Here is a 22,873-nt window from a genome sequence, read left to right on the forward strand (position 1 = left end):
GGCCAACTGAAGGCCAGACTGGGGAAAGTCTCCTGGGATAGGTTACTGGAAGGCAAGGGAGTTGAGGAGGGGTGGATGGCAGTCAAAAGGGAGGTCTTGGAGGTGCAAGCCTTGACGATACCTCTAGTTTGCAAGGCAGGGAGGCAAAGGAAAGCACCGCCATGGATATGAAAAGAGGTGGTAGGAGGGACTGGACGCAAGAGGAACCTCCGTAGGAAATGGGCACTGGGGCAAGCCAAGAGGAACCGATCCAAAACACGACATGCTGCATCTGCCATTTCCCAAAGGAACTCACGTTTCTGCCAGGCACGGAATGCTTTGGGCTAAAATGTCTCCTCACTCTAAAGCCACATCTCACGGGGCATCCTTGCACACAAGGCACCCCATGAGCTGGGTAGCTTCTCACATGCTTCAGCCCTGCCTTATCAGTTAGGGAAACGACAATACCAGCCTAACTTAAACAGCTGCTTTAAAAGCATGAGCCCCAGCAGATGGTGTAGCCCTTCTTGGACTTCCTTCAGATTATACGTAAGTGGCAGCATGTCTTAATGCTCCCATACATATGGCCATGCAGTGAATTCATGAACCTTATCACTAACACTTAGAGCTCATCACCTGCATCTCTCATGAACTTGCAAGACTGCAGTGACCTAGCTGCAATCAGTTTGTTTTTCACTAAAGAGGAACAGGGAATGAATGTGCATGCTATACATGGCCCATAGCGCGTGTTGCTTTGCTTTGAACTGAGGAAGGCAGGCCTAGAGAGCGCTGAGGTCTGAACCAGCACCTGTGGTCTGATGTACTCTAAAATGGGCTTTTTTTAAAAAAAAAATTTTTTTTAAAGATTTTGCAAAGAAAAACAGCTCTCTGTTCCAAATGGTGAAAGGCCACACTTCAGCAGCCTGCGAGCATCTTTGCCAACTGCCCATGACTCTACAGGGCTTCTGACGGGAGTCTTTCCCAGCCTTGAGTGGAGATGTCAGGGAGTCAACCTGGGGCATCCTGTGTGCAAAGCAGGTGCTTGATCATTGAGCTGTGGCCTGTCCCTTCAGTTTAATCAGGAGTAGCCTTCCCATCATCTGCTACTTAGGCAACACACTCCCCAGGCCTCAAACATACTGAATTTGGTAATTGGATGAAGAGGGCATTGTAGGAGCATCTTTCTGCAAGTGTCCATGCTGCAACCTGGAGAGCTCCTTCCTCATTGCCAGACTGCAGCCTCTGAAGGGCCCTGATGCTATTAACACACCATTCTAACCACGGTTAAATGATCTTGAGCACATTGTGGAGTTGAATTAATGAAAAGATCTGGTAAACTAGGGACTTTTCCCTGCCTTGTGACACCAGTCATATTGTGTTTACAGTGCTGCACAGTAAATATTGAATGCTTCTGGCCCTAATTTAAAAGTTGATACTCTTAGATCTTTCCTTAGAAGAGCATTTTCATCGTGCAATCCCTTCTGTAACAATATTCTCAAATGGTCTGTGCTCCTAACACTGAAAATGAGACCTGTGACATGAAGGCTCAGTTCAGGTCTTGCTGCAAGGCACCGCCCAGGGTTGTGAGTATGGGTTGGTCCAATGTTACAACAGGCAGCCACCAGCAGCAGCACCACTAATGCAGTCCACTAATGCAGTCCACTAACGCAGTGGACTAGGACAGGGCCGTTCTAACTATCACACTTGGTTTAAATAGATGCTTTCCCAAAGAGTTTTATTTAGTACAATTTTATTTTAATTATTTTAAGTATTTACCAAGGCCATTTAATGTATGCTGAAGTTTTAAAAACCTTTTAGACCTTAGTTTTAATGCTGCTTTGCGACTTGATTAACTGCTTTGCTTTTAAGGTTTCAGACACTGCTAAAGCCAATAATTTACACTGCTTTATTCAAGGTGCTCTGAGAGTCTTATCCACTGCAGAATGGAACAAAATATATTCCATATTTCAATCACTCAGTCATCACAAACATATGAACAAACTGAAGTTCCAGCTCTTACTCTGCTACAATGCATATATTTTAGAGTGCTCAATAGACAGGAGAAATGCAAACTAGCAATTCTAAACTTTGGCTTACCAGTTACTCAAAGGGAGGTCAAGGTCAAATTTTGAGCTTGAAACCATAGTGCAAACCATAGTTTAGTAAGACTTCTCTGCTGTGATATGCACACTGAACCCACTTCTCTTGTAGGCACTGGTTTTGGTTGCATGCTGTTGGTGCTCCAGCTTTAAAAGAAGACACTTACCTTTCACAGAACTCAAGCTGGTTTCTGAAAATTCTTCACTCAAATCAATCAATGTCCCCTCAGACTTGCACCGTGGGAGCCCACTGGCATTAGCAGCACGAATCCTCTGGGCTGCCATCTTGAGATCAGTGCCCTTCCCTGAAAACCTAATAGGCCATCTTCTCTAGAGAATTTGCTGCAAATGTTCGACCATTGATCTGCTGACGGTCTCAATACCAACGTGATTACAGTGTCATCTAAATTGTTGGAACTCAACAAAGCTCTAAAAAGAAAAAAAAAGTTAATTAGAATATATATTTTCCTTGAAATATGTTCAACTCAAAGACCTCTTCTTGCTGATGCCAGAGTGTAGGACATGGAATAATCAATTCAAGTTGCAACAACCCAGATTCAAGCTGGACATCAGGAAAAGCTTCCTCACCATCAGAGCGATACAACAGTGCAATCATCTACCCAGAGAGGCGGTGGGCTCTCCCACACTAAAGACCATGGGTCCTCAAGCTACGGCCCACAGGCCGGATCCGGCCCGCTATGCCCATTATCTGGCCCACCTCAGAGGTTTCGGACTTGCCGCGCCCACATCTGCCGCTGCCTGCCTCGCCACGTGTGCACATGTGTGGCGAGACAGGGGCTTGCTTGCACAGAGATCATTTTGGACTCGCTCGGAGAAAACGATCTCCGAGCAAGCCCGCCCCCACCTTGCCAGGCATGCACCGTGTGCCCCTGCCCCCTCACGGCCCATGCCCACGGCCAGCCCCACCTTGCCGGCCTGCGCCAGCTGCCAGCACCTTTCAACCGGCCCTCTGCTGAAAAAGTTTGAGGACCCCTGCTAAAGACATTCAGAAAGAAACTGGACAGCCATCCAAGTGGGATGGTGTAACGGGGTGTCCTGAAACAGCAGGGGGTTGGACTTGATGGCCTTCATGGCCCCCTCCAACTCTACTATTCTATGAACTTTATTTTGTAATTAAATTGTACAAACCTTTCCAACTAAAAACATGTTACTCTGAACAAAGAAACCTAGGTCTGTTTTATTACCATCACAAATCATCTTGACAACTTTTGAGTAATGGGAGGATTCAGATTATTATTATTATTATTATTATTATTATTATTATTAATTGTGAGTGGAGCTGGTTGGTGCCGGGGGTCAGACTAGATGGCCCGGGAGACCCCTTCTGACTCGCGCTGTTTCTGTGTTACCACCCAATAGCCAAACTCTGGGCACAATAACCCATAAAATACAATATAAAGTACAGACTACAGTAAAGGCATCATAAAAGGTACCATTCAAAATGTTAAAACAAAATTTAAAATAAATATAAAAAGCTACAATAGCTTATACAAACTGAATCATAAGACCTGTTTAAGCAGTTAACATAAGCCCTAATAAATAATGGACTAATTAAATGTCTCATGATAGAGGACAGCCTTAACCTGACAGTAAAAAAATATTAAAGTTGGTACCAGGCAGTCCTCCATACAGAGCTTTTTCCAGACCTGGGAGGCCACCACTGAAAAGGCCATCAGCCAAACCTCCTTACTGGAGGTAGGCTGGCTCCAGTTTTTGATCACAGTGTCCAGGTTGTGGTTGGGAGAAACGTTCCATCAGGTATTTTGGTCCCAAGTTATGTAAGGCTTTTAAAGTTAAAACCTTGAATTGAGTTCAGAAGCATATAGGCAACCAGAATTGGGCTGTGTATACGCTTCTGAGTGAGCTGGAATTGGTGTTACAAGTTCAGACCATATGGTCCCTCTTATCATTCTGGCTGATGCATTTTACACAAGCTGTGGCTTTTGAACAATCTTCAAGGGCAGACCCACACTGAGTATCTTGCAGTAATCTATTTTGACGATTACTAGAGCATGGATTGCTAAAACCAGGCTACCTCTGAACATACAGGGGTGTAGGTTGGCCACCAGCTGAAGATGGTTAGAAGGCACTCCATGTCACTGTAGCTACCTGGGCCTCAAGTGACAAAGATAGCTCAAGAGCACCCACAAGCTATGAATCTACTCCTCCAAGGAAAGTGTAACCCCATCTAGAACATGTTATTTTCCTTCCACCCATGCAGAACCATCCACCAACAGCAAATCAGCCTTGTTTGGACCGAGCTTCAATTTCTTAATCCTCATCCAGCCCACTGTGGCAGCCAGGCACAAATTTAGCACATCCACACTGTCACCTCCTGGAGATGAAAAGGAGAAATAGTACTATATGATATCAGCATACTAATGGCAATGCACTCCAAAACGCCAGATGATCCCACTCAAGTGGTTTCATGTAGATCTTAAACAGCATAGAAACCAGAGCAACCCCTTAGAGAAACCACACTGGAGCATCCAAGGGGCAGGGTGGTGTCCCCCAAGCATCACCTTCTGGAGCTGGCTGTCCATGCAGGAGCAGAACCTCTGCAAAGCAGTGCCCCCTACTCTCAACTCAACTAGCCACCCCAGAGGGATACCATGGTGGATGCCACTGAAAGGTCCAGGAATATCTACAAGGTCAGACTCTCCCTGCCCCTCTCCTGACACAGACCATCATACAGGGCAACCAAAGCGGTTTCCATGGCAAAACCAGGCCTGAACCCCGACTGAGAGGGTCCAGAAAATCAGGCCCATCCAAAAGTGCCTGAAGTTGGTTGCCCACCACCTGCTCAACATTTGTGGAATAGCTACTTTGCTAGTCTCTGCCTGCATTACTTAACAGGAGTCCAGTTCCTGGCTTACTGTGATAATGAAATGCTGGCAAATGTAACCATCCTATATTTCCTGGCATTTTCACCTGCTGAATTACATTAATCACTTTCCCTTTCTGAGTCAGTATCATGGAATGTGCGTTTATTCATTGGTATCTTGCAGCACACCTGAAAGTCTCTCCTGTTCTAGGAGGAGGAGGGCTTATTTTGTACAAGTATTTCTCCAAAGTGGCCTTCCAAGCTTGCAAGCCTTAAATTATGTTGAAAGTGCTTTTAGTGCAATGTCTGAATTGACAGACTGGGGTGCTGAGCAGATGTAGTGGGAAGCACAGATACAGCTCTAAGCCAGAAGCAGGCTGTTGTATAACTAGAACCACAAAGTATGACTTGGGTTGTGAATCACTCGATGCATGTGCACGAGCAGGGTGCTTGTGAACAGGGAGCCAGTTTATCAGCACAAATGAACTGGTTAAGACATAACGCTAAACCATGGTCCGGTGTCATAACAATGATTTTGCATGCGGCTTCCTCCCATCTCTTCCTCAAGCATGTTGGCAGAACTGCAGAAACTTCTTCTTTTAGATTAACAGCAGTCTCATGTGTCATCAGAACCATAAACTGTGGTTAATTTTTGCTATGGTTAGTGAGGGAGAATGCCAGCTTCATAAATTAGCATCTAAACCTGGCTCATTTGTAGTAAGCACACTTAAAATTACAGTTTGTTTGGAGTCAGGTGAAATGACAAGCTGTCGTTAATATAAAATGGAAGTAAACGTTTCCTGGTTGCTCCTTATGGCATTGCCAGACAAGGAGAGAAAGAGTGTAAGCTAGGCTCCTGCTTGCAACTCCATGCTGCCTCATTACCAACCCCAGAACCTTGAAGCTGGCATGGCCAAGTTCCCTCCTGCAGCCCCCTGCCCCCAGCAGGACTTGGCATCTGACAGTTATTTTGCCATACATTCTCTGTCCCCCGTCCCCCCCCCCCTTTGGACTGTACTGTTACTTTAGGAACTCACATCAGCTTTCTGTCCCTCTGGATTGTCTACCTAAACAGCCTGCCCATTCTAGCCATTTCTGGTTTTCTACTTCCAAATGGTTGATGAATAAAACCTATAAAACTAATGTTGCTCTTTACTATGATGCTTTTCAAGAATTTTGACTGTATTTCCCCATTTCACCGAGTAAAAATAAGCATTTATATCACTTTTAAAAGCCTTCCAAGTATTCTGTATATGTTCTCTCAGTAATCCTTGCAGAGGCCAAATACAGGTCAATTTTAGCCCATTTTACTAATCAAGGACTGTGGCTAAATAATGAGCAATGGTTTCTCTAAGGCTACATACTAAGTGTATGGCTTGAGCCAAGATCTGAGCAGGGACTTTCTGGTTCACAGCATATAAGCCATTAAACCACAGCAGATTATCTGTAGTGCTGAATGGTCAGGGACCACAGTAATCTGAAAATAGTTCCCATCTTCAATTCAGTGGCTCAACTTTGGAACAATTTTCTGTATGAGAAAGAGGAAGAGAGATGGATTAATATGCAATATCGGGAAAGGAAAACACACACTGCAATAGGCTTCCTGGCCCCAAACAACCCTGTCTTGTTGAGATGACTGACAGCCACATTAGAACCCTTTTTATCCATTTTGATAAAGGATCAAGTAAAGGTATCCAATGACAGATTTTAAGTACAGTCTTAAGCCCAATGAGCCATACTAATGTGGCACACAAAAAGGGAGGGACCTGTGTTGGCCCATTAAAAAAGTACCCAAATCTACAGTCAGAGCTGTTTTTGGGGTTTTTTTTTTTAAAGATTTTATTAAGATTTTAAACTAATACTAAAGACATCAATCATCAAATACATCAGACGTACTGGGTCAGCCCCCTACTACATATCTTTTAACATTCTATAGTCATATTCAAATCCATTCTTAATAACTTAAAAACATCTTTAAATCTAAGCCAAGTCCCGTTTCTCCAGCCAATAATAAAAAAATTCCAAGTTTGACAGAAGTCAGTATCTTCTTTCCCCTTCAGTGATAAGGTCAATCTATCCATTTCTGCACAGTCCAGAATCTTTTTTAGAATCAGTTCATCAGTGGGTAATTCCTCACTTTTCCAGAGTTGAGCAAGTGCAATCCTTGCTGCTGTGATTACATGTAATGTCAAATACATTTCTTGTTTGCTAATATCTTCCAGTATAATGCCTAATAAGAAAACTTCCGGTTTAAAAGCTAAGGGTTTTTGTAGCATTTCCCCAAGTCATTTATATATTTTAATCCAATACTTTTTCACATTGTCACAGGTCCACCACATATGGTAAAAAGTACCCACTTTATGTTTACATTTCCAACATCCATTTGCCATATTTGGAAACATCTTAGCTAATCGATTTGGTGACAGATACCATCTATAAAACATTTTATATAAGTTTTCTTTATACGAAGTTGCTAATGTTACCTTAATATTTCTCTCCCACAGCTTTTGCCACTTTTCTAATTCAATATTATACCCAAAATTTTGCGCCCATGTTATCAGTTTCCTTAACCTGTTCCTCTTCCATTTTCCTGTCAAGTAGGAAATCATAATTTTTTTAAATCATTTTCTCATCTGATTTGAGCATCGCTTGATCAAACTCTGTTAAGTCCTTATAAAACCCCCATGCTTTACAATCTTTAGCATATCTCGATTGCATCTGCACCTTATGCCACCAAGAGATATTAAATCCCTGTTCTTGTGTTTCTTGATCTAGTTTCAGGCCTCCTTATCCAAAATATCATCATATCTTATAATCCCTTCAAAGTTCAATGCATTTGGATACCCAAAAGCTTCCATAGGTGAAAGCCATCTTGGTAGTTTGTTATACAATTTTAGCTTTAACTTTTCCCACACCGACATTAATGATCTTCTAATAAAGTGACTTAAAGTGACCATGCTACAGTCAGAGCTGTTGTTGCTATTATGAGCCATCAAGTCATCTCCAACTTATGGCTCCCCCATGAATGAGAATCCTCCAAAATGTACTGTCTATGACAGTCCGGCATAGCGCTTCTAAATTCAGAGCTAAGGTTTCATGGTAGGCATGTCATGAGCAGAGCCAGCTGGAGCCGGGGGTCAGACTAGATGTTCGGAAGGCCCCTTCTGCCTCGCTCTGTTTCTGGATTTCTATGTTTCCTTTAAGGAGTCAATCCATCTCATAACTGGTCTTACTTTTCTTCTTCTGCATCTGACCTTCCCTAGACTCTCCTGGAAGTCTTGTCATTTCATGATGTGTCTGGAGTATGACAGCCTCAGTTTTGTCATTTCTGTTTCTACGGAAAGTGCTGGTTTGATTTGACCTGGGACCCACTGGTGTATCTTTCTGCCGGTCCACAGCATTCTCAAAGCTCTCCTCCAGCACCTTGTTACAAATGCATCAATTTTCTTCATGTCAGCTTTCTTCACTGTCAAGCATTCACCTCCATACATTGCAATTGGGAATACAGCAGTGTGGATGATCTTGGCCTTGGTCTCCAGTGAAACGATCTTACACTTGAGGAACTTTTCTCATCCCTTCATTGCTGCCCTTCCAAGTCTCAACCCTCTTCAAATTTCTTGGCTGCAGTCTTGCTCTGAGCCAGTGTGAACTCTTGCACAATTTCAATTTCTTCAACAGTAAAGTCTGGTAATTCTTCTGTGCACATGACATTCGTTTTCTTAATATTAAGCTGCAGACCTGCTTTTGTGCTTTCTTCACTTTCATCAGGAGTTATTTCAAGGCACTGCTTCTTTCTGCCAGCAGTATTTTATTTTATTTATTTATTTATTTAAAACATTTCTATGCCGCCCCATTCGCCGAAGCCTCGGGGCAGCTCACAACATAAAATTAAAATATAATACATCCAAATACAAGTAAAATAAGTCACCATATGGTGTCATCTGCACAAATTATTGATGTATCTTCCACCAATTTTCACTCTTTCTTCTGATTCTAGTCCAGAACGTTCTGCATACCAACTGAAGTCTTTTTCTTTCTTTTTGCGACAATAATTTTCTTTTAGCATTCTTCTCTAAAAATGTCTCTGTTTTCAGTCAGACCCAGTTATTCTGGGCCATGCTCAGTTAAGTCGAGGAATGTAAATATGTGCTTTATGTGGACTTTACATCCCTCAGGGATGTTACTGAAGCTGTATTTTGGCTCTATATTTCTGTCAGCTGTCTTTTTCAGCTTTACTCTGATTTCTGAAATTAAGATCTGATGGTCATTACTGCCATCTGCTCCTGGTCTTCTTTAGCAGCAAGAACACATCTTCTCCACCTTCTGTTTCCAATTACATAAGCTGTTTGATTTCTGGTGAAGTCCATGTATACACTCATCTGAGAGGTTGTTTGAAGTGCCTGTTTGCAAATGAACAGGCTTCACGAAATTCTGTGCCACATTCTCCCGCTGGCTTCTCACCTCTAGGGCAAATGGTCCTACAACATTGGGTTCTGCTTTGTTTCCTACTTTTGCATTTCATCTTAGCTGGTGTCTCTGCTTTGACCGTTCTGCCTGGGTAACCCTGCTAGGAAACCAGCCAGTGAGACTGTCTGGTCTCCTGGTGGCATTGCTCTCAGATTTTTTGACGTTCTCAAACCCCCTCACCATGTTAAGGTGTGCATCGCAGAGGGCTCAGGTCCATTAGGCCCAGCCAAGATATCACCAAATCATGAACAAGCTTTTGCATTCTCTGGAACTTGTCATCAGGGTCAACTTAGGCAAAGGGAGGGGTACGTGAGAGAGACCACCTTGGTGTCAGAGCCATGAGATCTGCTTTTAAAAGAGACTGTAGGAGGAAATAGATTGCAATTGGTTAAGCTATAGCAGGTGTTGTGTAGGTTAAGGGTTGTGCCTACCATCTGCTGGGATGAAACAGAAATATATAAAGGCTAGTGCTGGTCCTGCAGCCACAGCAAACCAGCAAATAGAACCTCTGACGATTTTCTGAAGAGATGTATCACTTGACCACATTTCTGTATTATGTTGCTCCTGCTGATCCATTTAAGCCAGCAGATTTTCTTTAAGAAAATAGGTTATTCAGACAAGTGTCTAAAGAAGTGGACTTTCTTTGCAAGTGTCAATGGTGAAGAATTTGGCAGGAAAAAATTATTTACTCTCAGGCACTGTTGGCAAAATATGACAAGTGTGCCATCACAAGACAAGGGAGTGACTCCCTCTTAATTTTAGAATCCCCAACTACATAACTCAAAAAAGTACAGGCATGGGCTACAGCAACCCTTCTTTTGAAAACTGTACCATGTCAGAACAGAAAATAAAATGTAGGCATTAAATCCATAGAATGGTAACAAATGAATGACTACCCTGCACTAACGCAATACATTTCATAGCCTTGAAGCAGATTTTTAATGCCTCTTTCACCAGAAAGTAATATGAACAAGCAGAAGTTCCATTTTCCTGGAAATAAACCAATTCTACTTGATCAAATTGTTACAAGCTGAAATATCAGAATAAGAATTAAAGCAACTAAATTAGAGCAGTGTGATTTAGAAGGTGCTACCACATCCAAAAAACAGCAATTCACAGGCTGAAACCAAACTGCAGTCTTGTATACATGAGTTTAACCTTGCTCTGAATATTCCTGCTGCTGATCTTGATGAAGAGGTTCAGCTAGAAAAAGGCAATGCCGTCCTGACAGACATGCACAAGCCTTAGAAAGCCAATGTTTGAGAGATTAAGTATTCAGGAGCTTTCAAACTATGATTGAAGATTTGGGATATGGAATCATTTCCAGAGGGGTAACCATGCTCATTTTTAACTGATTCTGGGTTGTTACCACTGAGTATTTTGACTGTTTTGTATATAAATAATATATTTCATTTGTAAAGACTTTACTCTTTTGTCAATTGTCCAGAGAGCTTTGCCTACAGAGTGGTACAGAGGAGGAGGAGAAGGATAGTTGGGTCTCTCCAAAAGACCTGACAAAGATGTGTCACCTTAAAGATAAAAGGTTCTATCCAATCTTGCCTATGTGCTAGTGAGACCCACTGCTGCCACAACGGAAGGGAGCACTGCCAGGAACCCCCAGGAACTTGCTGAAATACATTTCCAGAGCAAAACAGGCTGGCAGAGTTCACTGACCTGTCCTGTTCTGGGAAGGAGTGCGTCAGTTCATTCCTGGAGTTGCCTGAGGAAGCAGGAGCCTTCCCAGGCCCTGCCGGTGGGACCTGCCGACACAGCGCAAGCAGCGGAGGCACAGGGTGACACTGGCCCCTGGGCCAAATCCCACGCTGCACCTGCAGGCCTCCATTCACAAGCACGAGCTTCCTTCCCTTTCCCCAGGAGCAGATCTGGGGTGGGCTGAGGATGCACAGGGAGGCACCCCTGATCCACTGGCAGTGAGTGCCATTGGCAGAAGGACAGCTTTACACAGAGCTGTTTTAATACATTTTGCATCTCAGAGCTGAAGGGGGAATTCAAGCAGTTATCTTCCAGAAACAGCCTAACTGTAGAATGCAAGGAAGTTGCCAGGGATAGACTGGATGAATCTCAATACCATCAACATGTGAATTCAAACACAGGAAAACTGGACTCCACTCATTTTCTCTCTACTATGCTGAAGGCTTCCATAAGTGGACTTGAGAGGTACAAAGCTTTCCATGATTTCCCCTGCAGTCCACAAATCTGTTCCGGGGCTTCCTGACTCCCTCAAGCAGGCAATCGGGATTTGCAAGCAAAGAAGAAATAATTGAAAAATCACACTTCTTCCCATTCTTTCAGTGTGCGCTCTCCATCTGCTCAGTGGATCTCACTGGATTCCACCTTGGCTTTCTTTCACTAACACAAGGAGAGCTGGGGAAACCTGGGGGAGGGGCTCATCCTTTATAGCCCCACCTTTTGCCTGAATAATAGCATTCTCCATTTGAACTAGCAGCAGAAAAAAGCAGATGGCAGTCTTCTCAATGTAAAGGCAACTTTTTATTTTGCTTTTTGTTAAGGCCTCTACAAGCAGAATATGAGCAAATCTGGCTTTTTGATGCCCAACAGGTCATCCCCAAAATACAGCAAATCTGAGGTCCGGCTGGGTTCACATCTTAGACCTCGGCTGAGTGCTCACTGACATGGCAGGAATATGAGTCACACTACAATGGACCACATGTGGCTGGGTATGAGCACGTGCACGATATTGGTCCAGTATTAAAACAAACGCACTAAAAGAAACCTCTGCAAACAAAACAGATGCTTCGACAAAAAGTTGAAGCTTGAATCTTAACCCTAACGTGCTAGGTCACTATATGAAGAACCTGTTTGTTTTTAATGAAACAAAACGGGCAGTTTGGATACAAACAATGGAGAAGCACACCTCCCCCCCCCCCCCCCCCCCCCCCCCACCCCACACCCCCCCCCCCCCCCCCCCGCCCCAACACACACACAGTAATGGCCGACTGCTACCTTGCAATAAAATCAATGGACTAACTTTACATACATGTCCATGGCTATCACATATGCTTATCCTGCATTATCCACATCATACTAGCAGTGTAGGGCTCTCATTAAATTCAGTTTTCTAGGTAATGGTTAATATGTTGCTAGTTAAAGGGAAACAAGGGCTTTTGGTTGGAATCTGAGATTAAAAACAATGGGTTGTTTGCCCTGCATTCTGGAAGGCTTGGAATCTGGAGCAAAATTTTTAGCTTCTCTGGGCAGAGTCATAGGAACCTTGTCTGGACCACCTCTCTTGTTCATGAATTGTCCAAAAGACCCACATATTACTCTGTAAGTTTACAGTGTCTGCGACACCCTACAGATTTTAAAGCCTTCCACTTTGAAACAAATGGATTCAATGAGAGGACTGGAGAAACCACTCAAATAAATTGTTACCTTAAGTAAGATTATTTTTACATAAGACAATCAAGCAATAACATATCAGAACAAAAATCTAAGTACCAAACCTTTACATCAATGCACATAAACTTAAAACATGGTAAGTGTTGGTGAACTGCTATTTATGTTTGCATTCATAAAGCATCAAGGTCACTTGACCACTTACTTTCTTCTTATATTTCTCCCCCTTCCATCAAAAATAACGCTGAACTCTTCAGAGTTGACCCTCCTGCAGCTCTAACTGAGGCCACCACAAACTAGATGCACACAACTGCAACCCATCGAGAGTATCCACACTCCCCTGTTTCACTGAGGATGGAAAGCACAATGACCGCGCCAGAGTATCACAACCTGGATCACCAGGAGAGTCACGAACAATTGCCCTACCCCAGGCAAAGCTTTGCATGCACAAGGTTCCCCGTTCAAAGCTTTCCATCCTGTGAGGGAAGAATCTAAGGTGACCTTAGAAAGACTTCTGCCAGAAAGCTACTGTCAAAGCACTTGTTTATTAGATGGACCAGTGACCTGGCCACAAGGCAGTCCAACACCAGCATCTGCTAATTGCCATTCATTTATTATCTGCCCTGCATTTCTGGAAAAAAACCACTACCCACTTTTCCCCAAGAAAAGGTTCTCACGTGGCAGCTGGAACGGTAATTGGCCTGGTTCGTATGCTGTGGATTATTTCACTGTGGGTTTTTCAATCCATAATGAATGGCAGTATTCCTTTTGCATATCGGGGGCCCCACTCTGGGGCTGTCACGTCAGCTGAGCCCAGCTTGTTGTAGGGTCAAATGAGAGTTGCTTAATGCACACACAAACTCTGATGCCCGGGTTCAAAAGATATGAAGGGCCCACTGATATGAGGCTCGCATAACCAGAAGGGAAGCCAGCACAACATGATGGGCTGTCATGTCATGTGAACCAGCCCAAGGAATGCACTTGTACTAGATATCACAATACTTTTTTATGATTCGGTTCTTGGACACTGGCATGATCTTCCATTTGATGGTGATTGGGTAGGGGCCCTGCATTAAAAAGTATGCAATTTCAAGGTTGGGGTTAACGAGAGCTGACTTTTACCCATGTGCCCCTTCACTTTATGTGTCCCTTCCACCCAGGCACCCCTCCCCCTCCCCACATGCTTTGTGCTCCTTCTGGTTCCTGAACCATACCATACCATTTCCCCCTTCAGTTGCACCATTTGCCTCTGTTCTGATCACTTCTCTTTCCTCCTCCCTCTGCCTTCCCCCCCTCCTCCTTCCAGTATCCTCACAGAAGTGGATGATGGCACTTCTGCATGGGAGCCACTCGGCATCCTGAGGCGGTGGTCGTTTTAGAATCACCAAGGTGCACTGCCCAGGCACCAGGGCATCATAACAGTCTCCTGGATGCTCTTTCACTCGCTTTGCTGAGCCAGTGATCTGATAATATTGACTATTATGCAATCAAACTCTGCTCAGCTTTACAGCTGGTTCCACGGACAAAGAGCTATTGTAAGGTTGCTAAGAGCACTGCTTGATGAATGACAGTCATGCGCGGAGCAACGCTCCAGTGCAAATGTCCTGAGGAGCAAAGCACACAATAGAGTTAACTGGGTATAAGGAACCAACTGGCAGAAACAAAAACTCGATACACTGAAAAGTCGCTAGCCAAAACAAGATGCTGGGTGGGTTTGATGGTGTGCTAAGCCAGACTGCTGTCACCCAGGTGGCTTAAAGGCGACTCTGCCCGTGATGCCCCCAAGCGATGTTCAGGCACACGGTGGGTAGGCAGCAAAGCAGCGTGTGGCTCCACTGCTCCTGCTCTGCGGCCGCAGCTGCTACGTGGCCCCAGAGCCAGATGAGCCGGGGCAAAGGCCGTGCCAACAGCATCGCTTCCAAGTCAGGTGGGGGGGGAGCAGTTTGCCACAGGGAGGCCAAGTGGAAGGCGCAAGCTCGACCCCTGGGCAGGACTCTGGCTGTGTGACGGGCACAGCACCACAGGGGGCAGCCACACTCCATAGAGTCTTATCAGGGCTTCACAGTGGTGGCCCCAGCAGGGCAGAAAGCAACTAACAGCTGCCCCCAAGTGCTGCCTGGGTACTTATAAGCATGTTCTGTTATCGAAGCATTTCATGTTATAAAATAAGCATACAGAATTGAGAAAAAGACCTTAATCCCATAGTTCCTTTGCAAATCTATGTACGTAGAATCAACCCTTTACTTTCTTAAGTGCTAAGTTTCAAAAAATTCACTGAGTAGAAGATTGTTGGGAGTGGAACAGATCTCCACAAGAAGCTAAGTGTGAGGAGGAAGGGACAAACAGTAAAAATGAACATGAGGCCGTTTGAGCAGAATACCCAAATCTTTGCATCTTTTTGTGTATAGCCTGAGGTTTATCATATTATTCTTTCCCTGGAGGAGAATACCTGTACTGGCAGCAGGCTATAAAACAGACCTTTGGGAACACAGTTTGGGAACACTGTATTTAAATGAAGTTCCTCTACCTACAGGTAAGGCAGGCAGGCAGGCAAATTATGTAGAAAACCATGATTTAAATCTAGTGTTAATGCCTAGTGATTTTAATTGTGATTTAAATTGATTGATTTAAATGGCTGTCAGACATGAGCGTGCAGCAGCTGCTTGGCTAGAGGGAAAAGGATTTCTTGCCCCTCTTACCAAGTGGCACTGTAGTTATTTGGGTTACCCCAGAGTTTTTTTGGGGTGGCTGCTAAACTTGCAACATTTATTACGAGGGGCATTCAATGTATTCTCGGTATCAGCATGAAGAAAAAGGAATAATAAATTGAAATAATTTTTATTTTTCAATGTAATCCCCCATAACTTCAATACACTTATTACATCTAGAAATTAACTTTTCAATTCCCTGTAAAAAATACCCTTCCTCCTTGTCTAAAAAATGTGCGTTAATTGCCACCTTAAGCTCTTCATCGTCGGAAAATCACTTTCCACAAAGATCTTTTTTTTAAATGCAGGAATAGGTAGTAGTCACTGGGGGCCAGGTCCGGGCTACAGGGTGGGTGGTATATTTCTTCGAAACCACAGTCTCGCACAGCAGCCTTTGAAACACGCGCCGTGTGAATGGGCACGTTGTCGTGAAGAAGCAACACACCTGTGGTCAGTTTTCCCTGCCTTTCTTTTTTAATTGCTTCTCTTAAATTACGCAGAGTGGTTGCATAGGATGCTGTGTTTATGGTTTCACCTTTTTTCGTGTACTCGATCAATAAAATTCCCTTTGAGTCCCAAAACACTGTGGCCATGATTTTTCTGGCCAATGGAGTGACTCTGAATTTCTTCGGAGGGTCAGCACCTTTTTTATGCCACTGCATGGACTCCTGCTTACTTTCAGGGTCATAGTGATGAACCCAAGTTTCACCTCCAGTAACAATCCGGTTGAAAATACGCGATGGATCTTCACCACAGAGCTCTAAAAACTCCCTACAGCACTTGACTCGTACTTGTTTCTGAGGCGCCATGAGCATTTGCAGCACCCATCTTGCACAGACCTTTGAAAGGTTAAGATGGTCATGAAAAATAGTAAATATGGTACCAATGGATAGGTTTGTCATCTCTGCTAACATTTCGATTTTTATTCAGGCATCTTCCAATACAAGTTTCTCTATTTTTTTCACATTTTCTTTCGTACTGGCAGTAACCAGCCCACCTGAGCGAGGGTCATCTTCAATGCTTTCTCTGCCCCTTTTAAATTCACTTGACCACTTTTGAACAGTAGAGAATGAAGGTGCAGAGTCCTGGTAAACAGCCACCATCTCTTCGCAAATGATTTTTTGACTTTTTCCTTGTTTTGTAAGGAACTTAATCACAGCGCAGTGCTCCATTTTCTTCAACATTGTCAAGTCATCTTGGTCATCTTTCACTGAGGATTACTAGGGAACTAATGATCACACTTATTTGAAATTTTGCATGTATACCCTGATAGTGTAATTAGCTAATGAAATAATTAAATTACCCACATGAATAGCAAATCAACCCGATACCGAGAATACATTGAATGCCCCTCGTATGTCTATATTCATATTTTATTTTGCTATCACCTAGTAGCTGAAGTTATTTGGGTGGCTTACAACAATTCATAAAATACAGAAGTTGGGCTTATAAACCACCCCAAAAATGCCATGGTGGGTTCACACAACTCACGACTGCCTCTCCCCCGCAGCGCGCCTGCGTTCGCACCTGTCTCTCCCTCAGCAGGCCTGCATTCGTGCCCATCTCCCCCCCCCGGCACGCCCGCAATCGCCCCCCCCCCAGCACGCTGGGATGACGGGCACATGCAGGGATGACGGGTGCGATTGCGGTCGTGCTGGGGGGGAGCTGGGAGATGGCCATGATCTTTGTTGTTGTCACTTTGCGTCAAATTTTTGTGGTTAAAAAAAAAATAGTTACAGAACGGATTAACCTTATTTACATTGAACCTTATGGGGAAATTTAGCTTGGCTCACGACCCATTTGGGTCATGACCAGAGTCCTGGAATGGATTAAGTTCATGAGCCAAGGTACAACTGTAGTATGTTTACATTCAACATATCACTGTCATGCAGGCTAAACTGAGGGCTTAAATTCATAGGAGAACCTGCCTGAATGTTCATCTATTCCTTGCTTTAATGAGGTGCTGCTTTAATAAGGTACTATGAGCTGATTCTGCACAAGATGATCAGGTGGCTCCTTAGGAGTTGTGCTTACCCCATTTGGGAGCAAAAACAAGATTGGGGGGTGGAGGGGGAATAATAAGATGCTCTCCATTTGTGAAACTGCTCAATCCAGCCAGACTACCACAGGGACTAGTGGCGCATGATGCAGAGGCTGGATGTTTCTTTACAGCTCTGGATTCTTCAAGAGAAAACCCTGGACCAGGGATGGCATAGCTTCATTAAAGCTATTATGCCATTTTCAATTTGTGGCTTTTTGCTCATGAATTTGAATTCATCCAAGACTCTGCAAGATGGAAGGATGTTTTAAACCTCCACCGCATTGTTTCCAGACTAGTGGTTTTTGGAATAACTGCTACATAAACACTAACTGTGTGAGAAGATCATTATCATAGGTAGTTTCTGAGAAAAATATTAAAGCAGATGGTCTGTGCATTAATGTTTGAGAATGTTATTTTTGATGGCCTTTCAGGTTTTTTCACCTAGGAGAATTAATGTGTCAGTCTCTGGATTCTTTGGGCAATTCTGGGAGTGTGTGCTTGTTAAACCACAACTATACCACACCATACCACAACTCTTCACTGACTGATTCTTTGTGATTAAACAATGCAAAATTGAAAAGTGCCTAAAATGTTCCCAGTCCCAGGTGTATCCAGTCTCTTGTGCCCTCAAGTTGGAAGTCAGTGGCAAATAAAGAATAAAGATTAGACTTAGAAACTACAGGTTGGGATGCACCACAGTCACCCCCTCTGGTGGGTGTCCAGTACTATCAACCAGACCGTATCATCTAGCCTTACTGAACCCTTTCAGTACGAAGTCCTGCCCACTGAATAGCTGTGGTGTAAGAGGCCGCATCTGGAGCAAGGCTGCTACATGATGCCTACAGCTTTAGTTTCTACCATACTCTCCCCTTTTCAGCTCTTTCCCCACAACTCACAACTAGGAAGATCTAATGTGGCCAGAAGTAGCAAAGTTTGTAGCTTTTGTAAAGTCCTGTGGATCTTCCTTGCTTTGTTTTATATTGTTCACAGACCTGGGTTCTTTGCACCATCTCTCTGAGAGAGTGAAGAGATGTAGCGTACTACCTAAGAAGAAGACCTGTGAGCCACTGGTTCAAACTACACCATAGCCACACACTTCCAAGCCTTCATACCACACTCTCGCAACACCAGCCACAGCCCCAGTGTGCAACAGGTGAGAATGCTGATCTATTGAAAACAGACTCAGACAATGTACATTTGAACACTTGCAATGTGCACTATACATTCTAAGGCTGTGCTCCTGTCGAAACTGAACATTTTTAACACTGAAGGCAATGCTTGGCTTTCCCATTTCAATCAGTGGAGTTCAAAAGTGCTTAATACTTGACCTTGCCCAAGGATTAACATACATGGTAGTGTTCATTATCTCCATATGCAGTCATCAACATTATATGTATTTGTTGAGATCAAATAGGCATTGTAGTTATAAATGCAAACTCGCTACAGTAATGGCCAAGGGTTGTTCATCACTTTCCCAAACTGAATTTAAGGAGTTTGGCAGGATTTACAGGCCTGTACCAACAAGCACTCTCAGAACAGTTTGGTGACAGAGTGGATAAGAAAGAGCCCCGAACCAAAACGAAGAGAGGGCTGCTGTGCTTTGCGGTGGGAAGTCACTGCCTTGGCTAAGACCTATTTGCCTAAAAGGCCCTCTCCAATCATTCAGCAAAACTGCACGTGGTGCCCACTGTTTCGATCACTGTGGTTTTAAAGACGATCGGAGGGAGCTACATGAATTCCAAGTCCTGCTTGGGGAGGGGTAGCCTGCATGAGGCCTGATGGCACCAATGTACCTCCAGGCACCTCTCTTGGTTTCTTTCAATTCATATATTGACATGGTTGTAAAATAGGCTCCTGCTGGTGCTGGAAGCTGAAGCTTCGGAGGAAGAGTTTAATGTGCTGGGCTCAGATTCCACCCGCTGCCTTGAACTCAGGCTTCTGGGCAGGCGACTTGCCTTTGGCCATGCCCCTCATGGCAGCCATTTTGTGGTGGTGTCAGGATGGTTTTTCTTATTGCCAGATGAGCCCACAGCCTAAAAAGACTGCCTGTGCCTGTGTTGGACAGGCACTGCATACCAGCATGCATATGAATTAGGGACGAGTCTAAGAGAAGTCACCAGGGATAGCATAGCTAATGTAATGCTCCGTAAGAGTGGCAACACTCCCCAGATGAAACCTACATTGGAAGGTACAAGGCAAACAGAGATGAAAGAGGCTAAAAAAAAGAAGTATCAATCCAAATTCTCATCATTCTAGACCATATTTGATGAAAAGGCCTTGGTCACATACCTGGGACTATCACTGCAGGGTCTCATTCCCCACCAGGAAACTTGACAAATCACCTTTAAAATCAGCAAGCTTGCCAAAACTAAGTTGCTTTTTGTTTTTTTTGCAAAATCCTGCAAAGTTCTTTACTTCTGTAGAATCCTGCTTTATATGAACTATTTTTCTTTAAGTCACTAAAAAATGGCATGGGAAATGGTGTTACATAACCAAAATGCTAAGAATAGTCCCCCAGAGGCTTGTGACAAAACATGAAAAGAATGACCTGGTGTTTTGCCAAGCCAGCTTTCCTTTATACTATGAAGGGACAAGCACATTTTTTTTAAAAAATGAGCAGCCTGCTTGGCTCAGTGGCCATTCAGCCCATGCCCCACTCATGACAGGTGGGGCCACATGGCTGCCTGATTCCTGTTAGAACATTTGGGTAATGTTATGTCCCCACTGCAGCTCTGTGCCTTTCACACACCCACAGTCAAGGAGCACTTGCTGAGGGGACTAGAAACATCTCTGCCTTCCCAAAACCATTTCTAAGAAATTCTGATACTAACATGGCAGCTCGCTCTGATGTTTAGCAAGAAGTTGTAGTTGTCTCCCAAACTAGCTAGCCATGGGACACATGCAGGCTTCATGTGCTGGGCATGGACACACAGACTGCATTCAAATGTCACTCTAACCCATAGTTCTTTTAATTGTCATTTGTTCAACAGACCAAGATCAAGATCACAGGTGATCCAAGAAACCACAGTTTCATCCAATGCTGGCTTTTCTTCTTGTCTCCTCTGGGAATGCCCAGTTACCCTGAATATCTTCTGCAGCACTTAGTGTGGCAAAACGTCCAAGCAACTCCTGTTTCCTCTCCTACTTACAGAAGAAGTGATAGGATAACAAGATAGGGCAGCTCTGCTAACTGAATTATGCAGGATTAAGGGACTAATTCCTGTCTATGAGATTTTACCTAAGAAATGGTCTTAGGTGCCCCGAACATGAAAGAATACTTGGGCACCTTCCTCAGCCAGCAGTGTATTGCATTAGATATGGGAAGCAACCTAAGACAGGCAGGGGCAGATCCAGTTATTCTAGTACACCCATCTGGATAAAGATGCCACTAACTGTGCTGGAATTAAGTTGATTCTTCCAACACTGCAGTGTGGCTACATGAGCCGGCATTGGTGGCATTCGCCCATAATAATCACCATTCCAGAAACTGAGGGAAGCGACAGCAAATGCTGGGTTTCTGGCATTTCCTTAATCACTTTCCTTGGCAAGGAGCCTGAGATCTGATGCACAGATGTTATCCCCCTGCCTTTTTCCCCCCTCGCTTTTACACTGCATTGCATCTGTCTCATGCCTACTTGCCTGGGAGTCAACCCCACTCAAGGGGGCTTCCTTCTAAGTAGGCAAGTTCATAGGATTACACAGTAAATAAGTAGAGGCAGAAATATTATTTAAATATCCATATCATTAATTAATTTAAAAATACCAGTTGTTTAGACTTAACTTAGAAAAATAATTTTGTATTTAAATATTAATTACCTGCTTCTGCATTTCCATTGTAGTGCTATGGTTATGGTTATTATTGGCTGCTCTAAGAAGCAAGCAAGTTCCAACTCCTCCACCACAGTTCTGATGCAGGCAGCTATACTGAAATCTCTGCACCCCAGCATGGATGTATTGCCAAAAGATTTAGGCACCAAAGCAGGAAAAGTACTTCGAAAGAGCAGAATGATGGAAGCAGAGATCTTGCTTACTGGTGAAACTTGATAACCCTGTACAAGATAATCTCCATGCTATAGGAAATAAAAATCCCGAAGAAGGCTGCAATGTTTGAGAATGCAGCCACCAAAGTTTATCCAGTAGTGGGAATTTCAGGTACAACCAAACTAGGTAGACTCACATTGCATCTGTCAGAGGACAGTGACCATCATTCTCTTCCCACTTTCTTCTAGAGCAACAGTTTGAGTCTGTCCACTGTTGAGGACTTTATATATCTTGTCGTCCAGCAGCCCACAGGCACATTGCACATTGCCCCAGCCTTAAGTGTCCCACCGATTCCCAATTTTGCCACAGAAGCATGAAAACTACAATGGTGGCCTAAAAGGGCCAAATATAACTTTAAAAGAAGACACACACTTTATTCTAAAATTCTCTGAAAAGCCACTTAGTTGCTGCTCCTGCTGCTGAAACACTGCAGCACAGAGCAGCAGTGCAATCTGGCGGGGCGTGGGGGGGAAGTTGCCTGCTTCTCTTCCAGGAGGAAGAACATGGAAAGCTGCTCAAAGGGGAGTACCTGGGCAGAGGGTAAAGCAGCCCACATTTTTCTCTCCAGACTCTAAGCCTACTGCCCTCCCCTCCACACAACCCTACTAGTCTCCCCATTTGACCCCAGAAGCACTCTGGAGAAGCTGGTAAAAGTTTCACTTTTGTTCTGAAGTTACACCTTCAAGCAGCTCGATGGTTAGGGGGCTGTTAACATGACAGAGGCTATTAACTTCATGTCACCATTAATTTATTTGATTGCTGGTTTCATGCCTGGATGCCTTCCAGATGCGTCTCAAAGTGATGGAGCATATGATTATAGGCTACCTGCCACATAAAGCACTGCATAGATGTATAGCACCAACATGGCCTTATATCAAGTCCTTCCTATACTGAAGCAGCAAAGGGGGGAAAGATATCCGCATCTTCTACATACTCACTTTCGACTACAATATGTTGGGCAAATTCACACATCACACTGCAGATAAGCCATCCTGGGTGGGTGGGTGGGTTGGCTGTTGAATAACCCACGGTGTGCCCAAAAGGCAATTCAGCTCCCCGTGGGTTATTCTCCTCCTCCGCCTCTTCAGCCTGCCAGCTGGCTCCAGCGCGAGTGCAGTGACCTTCATGGCAGAACTCATTTCGTATCTTCCTCCCTGCACCAATCTCCACCCCTTTTCATTCACTGCTGGGGAGGGGAAGGTTCCTGCAGCCTCAGAGCAATACAGTTGAGGCAATATGTTTATGTTGCGAGCCGCCCCGAGGCTTCGGCGAATGGGGCGGCATAGAAACGGTTTAAATAAATAAATAAATAAAT

General features: G+C 44.0%; 1 protein-coding gene across 3 annotated transcripts in view; it reads right to left on the reverse strand.

Moving 5' to 3' along the window:
- The window catches only part of SH3BP4 (SH3 domain binding protein 4), a 46,010-nt gene that overhangs the window by 16,456 nt on the left and 6,681 nt on the right, over positions 1-22,873 (reverse strand). For 2 of the 3 annotated variants that reach the window (XM_044431816.1, XM_044431815.1), the window contains exon 2: positions 2,246-2,507. In XM_044431816.1, the coding sequence (XP_044287751.1) occupies positions 2,246-2,363 (118 nt within the window). In that variant the 5' untranslated portion in view covers positions 2,364-2,507. Of the gene's footprint in view, positions 1-2,245; positions 4,822-22,873 lie in introns of those variants that run through there. The other variant, XM_044431817.1, reaches the window with a different exon arrangement.

The sequence above is a fragment of the Varanus komodoensis genome, unplaced genomic scaffold (genome assembly GCF_004798865.1).
Source record: "Varanus komodoensis strain SLA01 unplaced genomic scaffold, ASM479886v1 scaffold23, whole genome shotgun sequence".
In the NCBI taxonomy this organism is placed as follows: Eukaryota; Metazoa; Chordata; class Lepidosauria; order Squamata; family Varanidae; genus Varanus; species Varanus komodoensis.